Genomic DNA, 17,851 nt, shown 5'->3' on the forward strand with positions numbered 1-17,851 from the left:
GCGGCCTGACCAGTGCTGCATAGAAGGGGAGGATCACCTCCTTAGACCTGCTTGAGATGCATCTGTGGATGCATGACAAGGTGCGGTTGGCCTTCCTAACTGCCTCCCCACACTGCCGGCCCATGTTCATCTTGGAGTCAATGATGACTCCAAGATCCTTTTCTGCCTCTGTGCTGACAAGAGGGGAGTTCCCCAACCTGTAGGTATGGTGTCGGTTGTTCCTCCCCAGGTGCATCACTTTGCACTTGTCGGCATTGAATCCCATCCTATTCTCATCCGCCCACCCCTGTAACCTGTCTAGGTCCGATTGCAGCCTATTCCTCCCTTCTAGCATGCCTACTTCTCCCCACATCTCAGTGTCATCAGCAAATTTGAACAGCAAATTTGAACAGTTTCTTTTGATCTACAAGGGAAATCCAGCTGAAACTAGCCTGAAGTACTTTCATGGAGTCTCCAATAGGCCATGCTTTACACGTACATGCCAGTTAGTATGTTAGGCTTTCCTAACACCAGCCTTTGAGATTTGCTCACAATATAGAGCAAAATATTTAAAATACACTCAGAAATATACATTTTGTGGAGCAGAATTTCAAAATAGTGTGTTTTTGTTCCCTTTTAAGTGTTATTGTGCAAAAAATTCAGCTCAAACTTTAACACACATTGAAACAAGATCTTGGCTGGGACTGAGACAAACCAAGAGTGGATCATTAGACATTTATTTATGAAACCCATAAACTATTAGAGACTTCTGCAATTTCTCTTGTTCTGTCAGACTTAGTCACACACTTTCTGATGCTAGTGTCTGTGGTTCCTTTTATCTGTCATCTTTTCACTGGGAAAAGTCTTCTGGGGCAAGTCACATGGTATGGTTACTAATTTGGCTTATGGTTTCAGCAAACCTTTTGAGAATCCAACAAATGTCTTGCCCGAGGGTTGACAACAAGAAGGAAACATGAGAAAAGTATTTTCTCTCACACCTTTCCAGAACTGTGGGATCTGCGACACGTTTCCAGAACTGTGGGATCTGTGAAGTCTTACGAACCAGTTACAACACAGTAAGTTTGCAAAAGTGTTTTGAACAAAAAATCAGAAGGCTTCACACTGTTTTTCTAAACTAGGCCACGTTCCAATATTTGTTATGTTTTCACAATTCACCTCAGTGTTATTACCTCAAATCTATACCACTTCAGCAACACACTTGTCACTATTTATTGAATCTCCTTCATGAATAAGGCTATTCTATTACTCATTTTGGCTTTTTGTCATACATCAAGTCTTATATTTGAATTTCAGCAGACTGACATTTTCTCCACATCCCTCACTTTGAGGATTCTACACTTTTGACAAAAATAATTTACAACAGTAAAGCAGGAAGAGGTCACATTAATGTTGCATGTAGATAACCAAAATGAGTGATGTCCCTTAAAATAAGAGACACTTGAGATATGGAGTAATAAGGCCTAAGCCTCTCAAAATGTGGAGGTATAGGAAATAGAGATGGTTACTCAGCATCTATTATGAAACAGGACAAGAGACTATAGAAACATTGCCAATTAACACAAGTTCACTCTATTTTTCCTCCCCACTGCACCTACAATTGTATACTCATTCCACTTACATCTTATTGCTTTTTATAATAAAAAAGCATTCCACTTACATCTTATTGCTTTCTATATTGTTATATCCCCTGAATAATTCTGACTCTGTTCTATATGCCACTAATAATTTAAAATTCAACTTACCCAAAACAAAAAGTTGAAGATGAACATGGAGTATTTCATACAGCTGCTCACACCTGCCATTTTTAAAAGCAATGGAAGTGACCAAAATTACAGAAAAGTCTTCTTTATTTATGCTGTAGTCCTTTAGAAAAACTCTCAGGGGACGTTCTATGCTCTATTCTCTGATACAAAAAACAGAAGTCTTGAGGGAAACTAGTCACAATTATTTAAACAATGCATATTCCCTAGGTAATTATTAACTAGAGCATTAGAAAAACTATCAGGTGTTATCTCTGACTCTGCGTAGAGAACATTCTCTCATTCTGTCCACAGGAGTCATATTTTTATGGTTTCATTCCTATTGTGAAACACCTCAAAAGTAAACAGACACTACAAAGGACAGAGGAGAGGAAACAGGATTTCAAACCTTGGTTTTCTGTCAGAGCACAATAAGATAGTCACTGGAGCTATGAAGGTCAGACAGGGGTTTCACTGGGGGAAGTGATCTTTGATTTGCAGATGAACTCAGGATATAGACAAATTAATATTTAGACACTTCAACAGGGGAGGGGAAACTACCACCTAGTTCAACTGTAACTGTTGCTGCAGTTTCACCTTCATGATCCTCTAATGATCAAAGCATGAATAACCTGGATACACCCAAGGGTGTGCCCTATTCTCAGTTTAATAGGATGGGTAGGCAGGAGAGGGTGCTGTGAGAGGGATGCCAGAATATCAAGCAGATCCCTCTTTCCTCTACAGAGTTAGCCCAAGCCCAAAGTTCTTAACTATATACAATTTAAGTTATAATATACGTAAACATAGAACTAAATATTATATATATATATATATATATATATATATAAAATACACACACACACATTGTGTATATATATATACACACAGTGAACACTAACCAATAACCAAGGTCAAACCCTAAATAACACTATTTACAACATCACAATACATTTCAATTACAAAACATAAGGCACAAACATGAACAATCTTAATAACATCTATTCCTTAATATAATCCCTGACCCATGATAAGAGATAGTCCTCCTTCCAATGGGGAACCTTGGGGAGTGTCCAGGAAGCACCAGGGGCCCCTCCCCTTAGGGCCTTGACTAGGTAGGGGGCTGCTCACCCAGCCCCCTCTCTGGGTTTGCCCACCCCAAATGTCTTTCCCCCATGGGACCCAAGGGCCCAATGACTCACACTCCCTCAAGAGGTGGTGGTCAGGACGCAGCTCAATGGGATCTCCTCTGCTGCAGTGCCTCTCCAGGTCTCTCCTGTGCTGCTGGTCTTCTCTCCACCCTGTGCCCCACTCTGGGCACCAAGGGCTCAGCTCCTCTCAGCTGCTGCACCACTGCTGCTGGCTCCTGGGTGCTGGGCCTTATGCTGCAGCACTACTATTTCCCTGTGCCCTGGCTTGGCACTGAGGGCTCTCTTAGCACAGCCTGGGCCTTTCAGGCTCTGGCCAGCCATCCTTATGCCGGGTGGCTAACCCAACTGCCTCCGCTGCTCCCTGGCTCCCAAGGCTTGGGCCCGTGTGTATCATGGGACCTGGCTGCTTGCAGGGATATGGGGCCTGAGCCACCTCACTGTGGCCCCCAAGGCCCTGCTGGGGTTGCAGTCTCAAGCTGCCACTGGCAGCTCCCATAGCCTGGGCTCTGTGCACCAAACTGTGCACCGTTTTGGGCTCAAGCAGTCTCACACTGCTCCCAGGCCTGGGTATCCTCACACCGTCCCTGTGTGCTGTCAACAGCCCAGGTGGTCTCGCACCACTCCCAAGGCTGCTCCAACTTCAGGAGCCTTGGCCCTATTGCCCACTGGGGGAGAGCTCCCCAGCTTTTCTTGGCTCCGCTCTTCTTGAGTCCCTCACTGCATCTGCCCCTCGTGCTGGGCATGTAGCTCCTTTTATATGCTCCAGGGCTCTGTCCCTGAAGTCTTCCAGACCTGACAGTTTACAGTCTTCAATCAGGTCTGAGGGAGCTCTTCTCCCCCTCCCCTCAGGAAAGGGGCATGATTTTCCTCCTGTTGCCTCCTGATTGGTGGATAGGCTCCACCAATCAAAACAGCAGGATCTCAAGCCTGGGACTCAACCCAAACTCTGAAAGGTGAGCTTGCTACACAAGCTTTGATTATGTAACTTTGACCCCAAATGGAATAGCATTGAGGCTGGAGTTCTTGGCTTACCAAAGGCATTCATGAATGCCTGAAAGCCAAAAAAGAGGCGTACACCCAGTGGAAGGGAGGGACTATCACCAAAGAGGAGTATTCCTCCATCGCTTGGGCTTGTAGGGGGGTTGTTAGAAAAGCTAAGGCAGATTCAGAACTAGGGCTAGTATCAAGGATCAAGGACAACAAAAAGTCCTTTTTTAAATACATAGGGAGTATGAAGAAAGCACCGGGTAATGTGGGACCCCTGCAGGATACGCTTGGCAATCTGGTGGTTGTACCAGAGGAAAAGGCAGACTGTTTTAACAATTTCTTTGCCTCCATTTTTTTGTTTAGGGACCAGCACACCTCCACTGAGATTCAGGATGGACTCAGGAGAGACTCTGACAGGCCTAGGGTCAGGGAGGACTGAGTTAGGGAACTTCTGGAGGGGCTGGATGTGTTCAAATCAGCAGGTCCAGATGCTCTCCACCCCAGGGTGCTGAGGGAATTGGCAGGGGTTATCGAGGGGCCCCTGGCACGGCTTTACGAACACTCATGGTGCCCTGGCCAGGTGCCAGATGACTGGAAGAGGGCCAATGTGGTCCCCATTTTCAAAAAAGGGAGGAGGGAGGACCCAGGCAACTATAGGCTCATTAGTCTTACTTCGATCCTGGGGAAGCTCTTTGACAAGATTATTCAGGAGCACATCTGGGAAGGACCAGCAGGGGGGACATTGCTCAGGGGCAACAAGCATGGGTTCATTAGGGGCAGGTCCTGTCAGACCAACCTGATTCCCGTCTACGATCAGGCCACAAAATCATTGGATGCAGGTGTCACAGTGGACGTAGTCTTTCTGGACTTTAGGAAAGCCTTTAACACTGTCTCTCACCCCATTCTCATTAAAAAATTAGGCTACTGTGGCATCAATGCCTACACAGTCAGATGGCTCACTAGTTGGCTGGAGGGCCGCACCCAGAGAGTGATGGTGGATGGGTCATTTTCAACCTGGAGAGATGTGGGCAGTGGTGTTCCCCAGGGTTCGATCCTTGGGTCTGCACTGTTTAATCTCTTTACTAGCAACTTGGACAAGGGGGTGAAAAGCACCTTGTTCAAATTCGCTGACAACACCAAGATCTGGGGCGAGGTGGGCACGCTAGAAGGGAGGGACAGGATACAGCTGGACCTGGACAGGTTACAGGGGTGGGTGAATGAGAATAGGATAGGATTCAATACTGACAAGTGCAGGGTGCTGCACTTTGGCAGTAAGAACCAGCAGCATGCCTAAAGGCTGGGGAACTCCCTTCTCGAAAGCACAGTGGCAGAAAGAGATCTTGGAGTCATTATCGATTCCAAAATGAACATGGGCCACCAATGTGAGGACGTGGTCAATAAGGCCAACTGCACCTTGTCATGCATCCACAGATGCATCACAAGGAGGGCCAAGGAGGTGATCCTCCTCCTCTATGCGACACTGATCAGGCCACAGTTGGAGTACTGCATCCAGTTCTGGGCGTCGCACTTTAGGAGAGATGTGGCCAACATTGAGAGGGTCCAGAGGAGGGCCACTTGCATGATCCGGTGACAGCAGTGCAGACACTATGAGGAGAGGCTATGGGACCTGAGCCTGTTCAGCTTTCACAAGAGAAGGCTGAGAGGGGATCTGGTGGCCGTCTACAAACTTACCAGGGGGGACCAGTGGGGAATGAAAGACACCCTGTTCACCTGAGCACCTCCCAGAGTAACAAGGAATAACGGCCATAAGTTGTTTAAGAGTAGGTTCAGGCTGGACATTAGAAGACACTACTTCACAGCCAGGGCAACTAGGATCTGGAACCAACTTCCAAGAGAAGTGGTGCTCACTCCTACCTTGGGGGTCTTTAAGAGGAGGCTTGACAGTTACCTAAGCCCAGTATTCTCTCCTGCCCATGGCAGGGGGTCGGACTTGATGATCTACTTAGGTCCCTTCCAACCCTACACCTATGAATCTATGAATTTTTTACTTCATTGAATCACTGAAGAATCATGCAGATATAATAGGTCCATCATAATGGTTAGTATAAAGATCCTTTGATATTGATATGATTGCTAGGTTTGTCTCTAGCGTCAGTGGCATAGAAGCAGCAAAGTCTAGGATGGGGCAGGCAAAGTCCGGCCTGTGGGCTGGATTGGGCCTGTGGCAGACTCCTTTCCCAGCATCCCGTGCCCAGATCACTGCAGCCAGTTTCCATGGAGATCCCAGCAGCAGCAGGGCCATGACAGCATGGGGCCAGGGTTTCCATGGATATAGGCCTCAGCAGCACTGGCAGGGCGTGGTTGAGTGAGGAGCTGCTCCAGGGCTGGGATTTTGTGATGGTGACAGTGTGGTCCAGAGCCAGGGCAGAACTGCAATCTGCTGCTCACACGCCCCCAGCAGGGGTGTGCAGGTAGTGGATCATGGCTCTGCCCTGGCTCTGGACCATGCTGTCACCACCACAAGATCCTGACCCTGGAGCAGCTCCCTGTCCTGCCAGCACTGCTGGGGCTGGTCTCCATGGAAACCCTGGCTCCATACTGTCAAGGCCCCTGCTGCTGGGGTCTCCATGGAAACTGGCTGCAGTGATTCAGGCAGGAGCTGCTGGGAAATGGAGTCTGGCCACTGGCTGGATCTACCATTTTACCCCGCTCTAAGAACGAATCATTTTATGATATGCTATGAACCAAATCATTTTATGCTATGACCACTTTGCTCAAGCCCTTCTTCAGTTAGCACTGTTTGCTTATGTATTATGGACCCTCTTCTGGGTGCACTGGAAAACTGTTACAGGAATACTCTATACCTCTGTATGTTAATAGTTAAAGGTGAGCGTGGATGATGCCTAGGAAGTTACCTTGTTCCCAGCTTTTAACATGATTTTTAAAATTCTGAATGATGCAGCTCTCTCAGCCAGTCCTTATAAGTCATGTGCCCCAGCCCCTTCACCATTTTTGTTGCCTCTGCTGGACTGTAATTTGTCTACACCCTTTCTGTAGTGGGGGCCCCAAAACTGAACACAGTACTCCAGATGTGCCCTGATCAGTACTGATAGAGCAGAATAAGCACTTCCATGGACCTACTGACAACGCTCCTGCCAATGTAACCCAGTAAGCTGTTAGCTTTCTTGGCAATGAGGGCACTGTGCTGACTCATATTCATCTTATTGTCCATTGTAAGCTTATGGTCCTTTTCTGAAGAGATGCTGCTTAGCCAGTCAGTCCCCAGCCTGTACCAGTTCATGGCATTGTCCTGTCCTAAGTGCAGGACTTTGAACCTCATGAGATTTCTTTTGATCCAGTCCTCCTATTTGTCTAGGTCTCTTTGAATCCTAGCCCTAGCCTCCGGCATATCTACTAAGCCCCTCAGCCTGGTGTCATTAATGAAGTTATTGAAAAAAAGTGGCCCTAAAACTGACCCCTGGGGCACTCCACTCGATACCAGCTGCCAACTAGACATTATGCCATTGATTACTACCCTTTGAGCCCAACTATTCAAATACGTAAATACAGTCACAAATGAATCATGAGTAGTTTAAGTGCCATGTAAACTTATTTTACAGGATCTTTAAGAGAAATGAAACAACCACATCTAGCATTGACTTTAAAAAGATGAATCCAGTTGTACATAGAGTTTTATTTGGAGTGGGTGTATTACTAGGGTAGAACTTGCATTGTACCAGAAACTACACAAAAACAAGTTGTCTTGGATGACTGATAATCATTAAACATTGATGAATTTTAGCATTGTTTTATACAAAATATTTGGCCATAATGAAAAAAAAAAGAAACCCCTAAAGAAAAATGAGTTAAAAGTGTAAGACAGTTTGACAAAGAAATTGAGTACAAACATGCACACAATGGTCTTTCAGCAGTTAGTATGCAAAGATTTTGCATGGTATAAAGGAACACTTTGTAGTCCAGTGTTTGTTTCCACATTTTCTTCTCACTTCATTATCTGGGTTTATCACTCAGAACATAAAACAACCCCCAAGTCACTGTAAACCTTGCTGCATGACTGCAGAGATCCCCAACAATTAGAATAGCCCCTGGCTGATCCTTAAAGCTGGAAACAACTTAAAACAAGCCAGAAATTACTTTAAATTGTGCTAGAAATGGAACAACATCAAGGTTTCTTCTTTCTTACACTTCAAATTGTTCAGGTCAAAAGACCAGCAGAGTTGAAGATCATGTATACAGCTACAGTGAGTTTAGATGATATAATACAATTTACTCCTGAATTTTAGCCCAGCCCTAAGCCCATATGCAGTTTTGCAGGCACAGTTTTATGTTCAACGGCTGTATTTCCTGAGATAATTTACTAGGGCTGCTGGGATTTGTTTTGAACTGTTCTTGTCAGAAAAGAACCCACTAAACAGTAACTACAAGCAAATCCCAGAAGAATCCCAGTTCTTCCTCAGCCTGTCAGCATTTATCTTGTAGGTCGTTTACCTAAAATCACCAGGCCTGTTCATTTTTTATGAACTTTGTGAAGAAAGAAAAATGGACCTTCGTAGGAGTAGACTGGTACACCTCTTTCAGACTGGTAAGAAGAGAAACAGTGCCAAATATATTCCCACTCTGGCAACGGTGTAAAAGATATGGCTCGCAGGCCAAGTCCAGCCCATGAAGCCCTATCATCCAGACCCTGGTGCTATCCATGTGTCTTAGATTGGACTCAGGCTGTCAGCTGCGCTTGGGGCCAGTCTGTAGGCCTGGTCTGGCCCATGGACTGGCCCAGCACCACTCATCCAGCCCACAAGGCCTAATGAGTTTGACACCCCTATACTGTAGATTCATTACTAAATAATTGGTGTGTTTTATATGAATGTATTTTAATAGTTACATCTTTCGTATCTGTGCTAGATGTCCTTAAAATGCCTCCTACAAGGGCAACCAAAGGGTCAAGGTAACAGTTCTGAATGGATTAAAGCATTAGCACCATAATCAGCTAGTTTTGGATCCCTGTTTAACTGTGCATGCCAAATTGCTCTGACTCTCCTGCAGAACTTTCTTAATAATTTAGACTACCACACCGGTACATAAAAATTAAATACTTTGCCTTTGAGAATCGGAAATATAAATACTGACTTGCCTAACAGCTTGGCATCATGAAGTTATCAGTCAAATCTGAGTCAGTTACTTGAGCGTAGTGACTGGGTGAGGCCAGCACACCAGCATAGAGTAAATACAAGTCCAGGAATAGTCTGATGTCATTTTGACTGTTTTGATTGGGTAATAAACTTGTGACTAAATTGAGACACCTTATCAGAAAAATCCCATGGCACTTGTCTCACAACCCAGGTAAAACCATCTGGTTCTTATAATGCTAAGGCTATGGGGTGATCTATGATTTTGGAAAGGGGAGTGCAGATGGTGCGGTGCATCATCACATAACACACATTTTCCAGTTCAAAATCAAAGCAAAAACCAATATAACTATTGGAATGTGCATTACTTTGTATATCATAGACTATGTATAAAAAATACAACAAACTAGGCAAAAATAATCAAAGGATGTCGTTCCTTTACTCCTATTTTCATTAGAATTAAACATACATCTCTTTCAGATTCATAAAACAAAATCTAGCCTTGTTCAGCATCTTGACAGTGCATCCAATGCTTCGCTGAAAGTTGTTCCCACATTTGAGTTGATGGTCCCCTGAATTAATCTTTTCACACCTGGATTAATATTTTTAGCTAGAGTTGAAAAAAAAGTCTTTGGCATGACGAAATAGGAATGACATTAAGAGGAGCAGCTAACAGACAGCAGAATGGCAGAAGAAAAGAGCCTAATTAGTAGAACATAAAGACCTTTAAAAAAGGAGAGAGGATAACACCTGTGAAATGAGGAGTTAAGAAGGAATCAGCTGAATTATAGTGAGCTATGTAGTGAAGTGACTCCCTCACTGCTTTCTGAGTAGAAATGCTGCTGCCATTGTCAGGTAATTGGTTTTAAATTCTGGATGGACCAGGAATCAAGGTGGGGAGGAGGCAGTGTAACTGGTTAAGTCTCATTGGGTGTGTCTAAATGAGATGCTTTAATGTGCATTAGACTAATCTAATGCACTTTCAAGCATCACCAAAAAAACTGTACTGAGCTAATGTGCATTAAAATAGGTAAGGCACATTTTTCTAGTACCTGAAAATACCGGACACCTGTACATGAGCCAGGAGACTCCTCTGATTAATCGAGTTTGCTGGAGCATAGTAATTACTGTACTACAGCCAGCCTCTGCATCTCATGTATCAGTGTCCCCGCACTTCAAAATGGCAGTAGGGGTGCTTTATCTAAAGCTTGTTCAACTCCCACCCCCCATTTTGAAGCATGGGGATGCTGATACATGAAACTGGGTGCTTTAATTAAAACACCTCCCTCCCCAATCCTGGAGCATGTGTAAAAATGCCCACAGGTACTAGATTTAATGTGCTTTAGCTAAAGCACAGTAGCACACATGTAGATGCTGACTGGAAGCAAATTTGCTGCCAGTCAGTCCATTAGGGGGCCAGCCTCAGGTCAGAGACAGAGCACTGTGGTTGAGAGCCCCTCTATCCATGGGGCAGCTGTGGCTCCTCTTCAGGCCCTGCCTGGTCTTTAACCCCCTGGCCTGCCCTCTGGGCCCTGGGCCCAGCTTCTGCCTGCTCCTGGCCACTGGGTGTTTCCTTGATGGGCCAATCCTGGCAGCAGCAGTGCTGCACCACCCCAGCCTGTGCATAAGTAGATTATGGAACAAACATTGTTGTTACTCTGGGCTTATTCTAGAAAACATTCTCTTCAGCATCACATAACAACTGAAGCAAATCAACACAGATTTTATAAAGCCTCTGAAACAAAAATCACATCACACTTCACATATTCTAGCATCAGAAATGTACAGATCCAGACCGAATAAAATATACCTTCACACTTTTTATGGCCTCAGCTTCCTCGCAACTTTGCATAGCTCTTTGAACTTAACTTAAACTCTTCTAAGGAATATTGGATTGTCCATTTTCCCTATCATCCTACATACTATTTTCCCCTGGTACACACACTCTCCTCTCACTCTTGCTGAGCTACCCCTGGGTAAATGCACTCTCTTTCTTGTTTTGTTGCTTGTTTCCTTGTCCGTAAGCAGGTTACTTATCCTGGATGGTTTGCTCCCTGAGGAGCTCCTCAGCCAGTTCCCCCAAGCAAAGCACTGTGTTTTAAACAAGAAAACAAAAAAACCCCAAACAAAATCAAATATTACTGCCCTGTCCCAGATACAAGAAGATCCCTTTTTGCTCAGGCCCCTCCTTGCAGCACGCTTCTACCTTCAGTTTACTTCTTCCTATCTTCTGCTTACACTTGTGCTTATACTGTCTGATTGTCCAAATGCCCCATAGCTGGACTTTCTCAACAAGGCTGACTGTTCCATCTTAAAGGGACAAACCATTCTGTTACACTCTCTTATCCCCATGGACACTGGGAAGCCCTCCTTTTTTATATTTTTCATTCCCCTGGGACAGGTGACCCCGATCAGCCTCATCAGGTGAAGACGTCCTTTACTAAATGACCTAATAATTACCTTACTCTAGAGTCCAAACGTGAAAAACTGGTTTGCTTAAGTAGTAGTCAATTCTTTGAAAAAGAGAATGTCAATTGAGGGCAATCAGAATTTGACATACTTTGTTGTTTGCCCTTGGAATTTCTCTTCAACATGAAGATTAAAAAAACAACAGGGCTAGGGACAGAAGTTAAACAAACTGATTTAAGTGATCAGAAACTGGTTTAAACTTGTAACAGAACAGAAGTTCAGTATACATAAAATACTTTCAAATGGCTGAAACTGGTTTAAAATAAACTTGTTTGAATGTAGTATCAGACTTAACTGATTTAGGTCAAACTGATTTAAATAACTTCTGTCCCTGGTTTAAGTTAACTCACAGTCCCCCAGCATCCCAGGATGCCTTGCAGCCCTGGGCTGGGCTGTGCTATCTGCTCCGGTGGAGCAGGATTGGCCCCACCCCTCTCCTTGCTAGCCAGAGCACTATCACTACTTTGGCTGGATGAGAAGGAAATAGGGATGGGAAATACTGCTACAGACTTCAGACAGGGTCTGCCTGGCAGGGGTGCAGCACAGCCCTGCTAGGCAGACCCCAGCTGAGGTCCCATGGTGGTGGGATTTTTACCTCAGGCTACTGGCATCTGGCCATGCCCCTCACTCCTGCCCCTCAAGCAGTGAGTAGGGGGTGGGGAAGCCTGACAGGTTATGCCACCTCGGGGCAGACCCTGGCTGAGGTCCTGTACTGGTAGGAGAGGGCAGAGAGGGGGGATTAACCTTCCAAATGCTTTTCCTCAGGCTACTAGCATCTTGCCACACCCCAACTCCTGCCACTTGAGTAGCAAGGGGTGGGGGAAGCCTGGCAGCAGCTGCTGTGCTTATGCTAGGCAGACCCCAGATGGGGTCCCATGCTGGCAGCAGAGGGGAGGGAGGGGGGATTAAATCCCTCCTCCCTCCTCTCAGCCAGGGGCTGAGGTCTGGCCATGCTCCCCACCATTTGAGTGGTGAACAGGGAAAAGCCTGGAAAGGGCTGCTTCCCCCTTTCCCCTCTAGGCACACCCAAGCTGGGGACTGTGCAGGCCAGGGTAGGGGTTCAAACTCCTCCCAAATCATAATCTGTGGCCTGCTAGGGCCTGGCCATGTCCTTTCCCACCAAGCTCAGCTTCCATCCAGCCTTCTGGTCACTGCTGAAGGGAAGGGAGGGCTTGCTGTAGCTCCTCCCAGCTTCTAGCCAGAGCCATGGTAGGCATGTGGCTGCATTTCCAGAATCAAAAGTGAATGTCTATTCATTTGCTTCTTGGTTCAATCTACACAAGTTAGACTAACCTGCAAAGATTTAATTGATTCAGGTTTGGACTCTTTGACTATCTATACTTAGCCCAAAGGAAACATAATAGCCACATGCAAAATGAGGTTAGCAGCCTTCCATAAGAAAATCCCCAGTGGGTTCATTTACACGGGACACTACGTCACGGTAGCAACAAACTATGGCATCATAGCTTGCTGCTATGGTGACGTAGCATTGGTGGGCATGAACCGTGACACTGATGCTACTGCAGTAGGGTCAGAAATAACCCATGAGCCACCAGGACTTCACAGTAACAGCAGTTTCTGTGCAGTTTCTGTTAAAGCAAGTACTAAATGACTGCGCAGTAACAACTGTGAAGTAGGGTGCACATGTAGACACACCCAATATACAAAACTGTAAGCTGTAAATGAAAAGAATTGGATCTAAATTCAGCCTTCAATCATCTGGTCTATCTATAACAACAGTTAGATCTTATTACACTGATATGAATACTAATATTTAAACTGAAAAATAGTCTCCATGATTTTAGCCAAGAATGAAATTCAGGAACTATTTCAAAGGCAGACACAGTTGACTCCACTTTAAATTCAGAGTAAAATAGGGTGTGACTATTTTAGTCAACATAAAAACCTCATACAAATAGACCAGATATCACAAAGAGACTCCTACCTACTTGATTATTGAATGGGCTGCTTCATAACTGAAGAACCAGAGCTACACTGGGATTTCCTACCTGTTCCAATTCACTCAATCCTTTGTCTACTGTGTGCAGTTATTCAAAAAAAACTGGCATAGAAGGCAACATGCACCACCAGGCTATGCTGTTACAGATAGATACTTGACAACAAATACAGTAGTTGTCTCAGAATAGCAGGGCTGAGTGTGTATGAATGTGGAGGAGACGCTATAAAAATAACTTGAGAAGAGTTCTAATACAAGATACCATAGTGCCCTTACAGACCTTATGAACTAGAACATGATATGGGGTTGGAACATATACAACATTGCCAAGTCTTGCAGGTTTATGCTTATTTCCTCTTGGCACAAGCTTATGTGAAAATCTCAGTTTTCGTTTTAAAATAAACTCCATGTCTAGCTCTCATGGTTGCAGAAAAAACTAGAAAACCTCACACAAATGCACTGTGAAGCTTAAAAAAACAGAAGGAAAATAAAAGAAAATAATGTAATGGTGTTTTTTTAAAGAAAATATTGGCACTGGCAATACTTCTCTATGATATTAAATGCCATAGACACACTACTGAATTTAACACTCTGCTTGCTGATTGTAGCCAATTTCAAGATCCACCCTAGTATTGACCTCTTTTATACAGCTACCCCCTACTCGCTGCTTGAGAGGCAGGAGTGAGGGGGATGGCCAGATGCTGGTAGCCTGAAGTAAATGTCCCACCACCATGGGACCTCAGCTGGAGTCTGCCTAGCAGGGCTGTGCTGCACCCCTGCCAGGCAGACCCTGTCTGATGTCCGTAGCAGTATTTCCCATCCCTACTCCCTTCTCAGCTAGCCAGAGTAGTGATAGTGCTCTGGCTAGCAAGGAGATATAATGCTAGATGTAGTAATCCCTGCCTTTATTGAAAGTCATATCTTCACAATGCCTCTTTACTTCATTCTGGCACTGGAAAAGGCTGTTATATAAATAAATGCAATTTATTTCTACAGTAAGCCCCCAGTGTCTCTCTACAGCTCCAGAGTTGTGAGTCTGAGCTTTAACCCAGACTCATGCCAAAGACCACTGCTAGGTGTGCCAGCCATAAATGGATACTTAGCTATTTGGACTATGGAGTCAAAAGCAGCTAAATATTATGCAAGCAACATCATCACTGTCTTATGTGTCATTGCCTATGGAAATTGGTGTGGCTTAATCAACCCAGCCCAATGGACTGCTAACTTTGGTTGGACCTTGCGCCTGTTGCTACTGTAAGAGTGGGTTAAAAAAATACAATGAATAAAATCTGAATAAAATCTGCCCCCTCTGAAATTGCATCTTTGATGATAATGACATCAGGACCCAAACCAAGCTTTTCATTTGGGTTGTCTTCAGTACCCTGTTGTATGGGTGTGAAACCTAGATAATTTATCAAAAACATGTTAAAGCCTTAGAATCAGTCGTTCATGCAGTTTGTATGTGTGGCATAGCAGAACCATAGATCTGAAGTTCTTCAGGTCAGATGGATCTTTTCCTGGATTTAGAAATGCCACTACCTGAGCATGTCACCATATCTTTCATATTTTAGTGATGGTTCTTTTTCTCTTTGACTAGAAATTCTGTCCTGGAACTGAAAACCCTTTCCCTTCAAAACTGGCAAGTTTTAGTTCTGACCAATTGGGAGTTTTGATGAGAATCTGTTTTGCCAAACAGTTCTCCATCAGTTGTACTCACAATCCAGATCCAGGAACCCTCAAATCTCTTCTTTCTGCCACCACTTCTCTTAGACCCTTATTTCAGCACGTTCTCACTGTCCTGTATACTCTGTCTTTCCTCTGTAGGCTAATGCCTCTGCCATCAGAAACAGCACTTACATGGTGCACCTGTGATCCATTCTTACTTTTCTCTCAGAGGAAACTTCTCTTTCCATACACATTCAATTTTTCCAATCCCATCATCCCTTTACCTGAAAGTTTTTATGGAAACCCTCATAAAAATTACATACTTTAATCCTTCATTGGAATTTTGCTCCATGCTAAAGTATAAAGACTTTATTTGCCCTCAAATACAAATAAATGCATGTCTAGTCTGTTTTTCTATTTTGATCCTCCTACTGGGGATGTTCATTTATTCTTACATTTTTTTGGTTGATTTACAACGTTTTTGCCATTTTGCCCATGTTGTGACTATAAGCTGTTACTTTACATAAGGTTCACATCAGGCACTTTGATTCCCAGGGCGCTGCATTACTGTATGGTGTACTATGGTGACATAGTGATCGTGTGGGTCTACACATGATAGGCAGCTATGTTGTCATAGCGGCACACTCCCTCATTTTAGTGCACCATTACGGTGACGTAGCAGCAAAATCTAATCATGTACCGTGTGTGGCATAGTATGGGAAGTTACTGTGCCATGCGTTAGTACTTCCAAAAGGAAGCACTAAAGCACGGCACCTTAGCAACATTGCCATACAGTGACATGTAGATGTGCCCATAGCGCACAAATGAGAAGCAGTTAGGTTCAGGTCAGGCATATATATCTTATTTTGTTGATCTATAAGGTAAATATGAACCCTGCCCTCTGCCCAACTGCAGACTACCATGGCTAACTACCTCTCTTTGCTCATAGATTAAGCTACTACCCAATGTGAGTAACAGTACCAGCATCTGTCCCTCAAGTATGAACACAGGTTACTAGAACTAACTCCAAATTATTACCTCTGTTAAAATATTCTGGCTAATGGATAGATTTTGTCATCATTACCCTGAGACTTTAAACAGATGTTTCAATTGAGGACATCTTGGCTGCCCTGGGTTATGACACACACAAAAACAGGAGTAGGCATTTATGGCAGGTTTTATCAACCTACAACCTATGGACCAGTTCCATCCTGTGGAACCTTTGGATCTGGCCTGTGGGTGCTCTCCTTGTATCACCACAGGGACAAGACACACATGATTATGTACTAGGAAAAAGCATTAGCAAATTTTATCCCACATACTTCAGTGTTACATGATGTGGGACAGCAGATACGTATGCCTGTAGAATCCCAAGACAAATGGCTTCCTCCTGGGAGAAATGCTATGTCTTTATTAGTGTTGCACCTAAAGACTTAATCAATTGCTAGGAACCCTGTGTTCTACACACTACAGAAGCATATAATAGCTGCCCCAGGGAGCTTGTACAGTACCTTGAGGCTACTTACAGGAAACGGTACTATTCATAGATAAGGGTAGAAAAATCTAGCCTAAAACTCACTTTAAAAAGAAGATGACAAGTGAATTCAGAGATGGAGGACTAGCACTGAAGACTCTCTAACCCTTTTCATGCAGAGGGTACTCTATTAGTATTTGGTCTGGGAAAATTACATGTATGCTCCATATTCATATCTAAATATCATAAGCTTAATCTGTACTCATGTAAATCATAAATAGTATATATAGCAGAACAGATTTAGACTCAGAACCAAGAATCCCCATCCTGAATCTAATCCTTCCTTTTTTTTTTAAGCTTACCAGAGAAATGTGAACATATTTCTCTGAAAATTCTGCTACCTCCAGATTCCTGGCTGGTGATATTTAGCCCTGGACCTGTGGCAGATGTACAATTTAATACTGCATATTCCAGAAAGCAGATCTATATACTATTAGCAATCAAAGCAGTTCCCTTTCCAGTATAATATATAACTTTATTCCAGTCCTGGTAGAACACAGGATATCGAGCATAAAACTATAAATGTATTACAGACCATAAAACTGTTTTAAGGTTTCTGTAGAAATGTTGATGATATAATATACCTTAGAAAAGATCCTGCATAATCTGGTCAGTTTAAGTGTCATTCCTTATGCTTATAGTTAATAAATTATAAGTACATATCTTAATCATAGAGAAGAAGGACTGGAAAGGACCTCCAGAGATTATTCTAGTCCAAGGGTTCTCAACCTTTTTCTTTCTGAGGCCCGTCCTAGCATGCTATAAAAACTCCGCAGCCCACCTGTGCCACAACTGTTTTTTTGGATATCCAGTAAATTAAAAGATGTATTAAATTGATAGTTATACAGTTAAACACACACGGAGTGCACATCCAGACGAGCACACATGTGCCTGTTGCAGCATTTCAAACTAGTTTGAGATGCCACAACAGGCACACTGAGAACAAAAAAATGTTCCCTGTGCTACATATTTGCAGCACAAGCTCTAAATTCAATACCTTGATTTTCAGGTATCAAAAAACCCCCCAAAAATACCACAGAAAAAAAGTGGTGCAGGGCACCATTCTGCAGCATGCCCTGAGGCAACCAGAGTACCTCCAGACCTCCTGGCATCTGACCAGGGTGTCTTTATGGTGCTCCTGCTGCCCTAACATGCTGCCACTGTACGCGGGGCAAACAGAAGCCAGGCAAGGCTGCAGCATGATCCGGCCCAGGCGCTGTTCCAGGTAAGCCGGAACTGGCAGT

The 17,851-nt window shown here is 44.0% G+C and overlaps 1 protein-coding gene across 2 annotated transcripts in view; it reads right to left on the bottom strand.

Moving 5' to 3' along the window:
- The window catches only part of TSPAN8 (tetraspanin 8), a 46,046-nt gene extending 44,084 nt beyond the window's left edge, over window positions 1-1,962 (bottom strand). Inside the window, exon 1 of one of the 2 annotated variants that reach the window (XM_019514733.1) lies at window positions 1,743-1,962. In XM_019514733.1, coding sequence (XP_019370278.1) covers window positions 1,743-1,802 — 60 coding nt within the window. In that variant the 5' untranslated portion in view covers window positions 1,803-1,962. The remainder of the gene's footprint in view (window positions 1-1,742) is intronic. The other variant, XM_019514732.1, reaches the window with a different exon arrangement.
- Between the last annotated feature and the right edge of the window lie 15,889 nt (window positions 1,963-17,851).

The sequence above is a fragment of the Gavialis gangeticus genome, unplaced genomic scaffold (genome assembly GCF_001723915.1).
Source record: "Gavialis gangeticus isolate Ggan-Ray unplaced genomic scaffold, GavGan_comp1, whole genome shotgun sequence".
Classification (NCBI taxonomy): domain Eukaryota; kingdom Metazoa; phylum Chordata; order Crocodylia; family Gavialidae; genus Gavialis; species Gavialis gangeticus.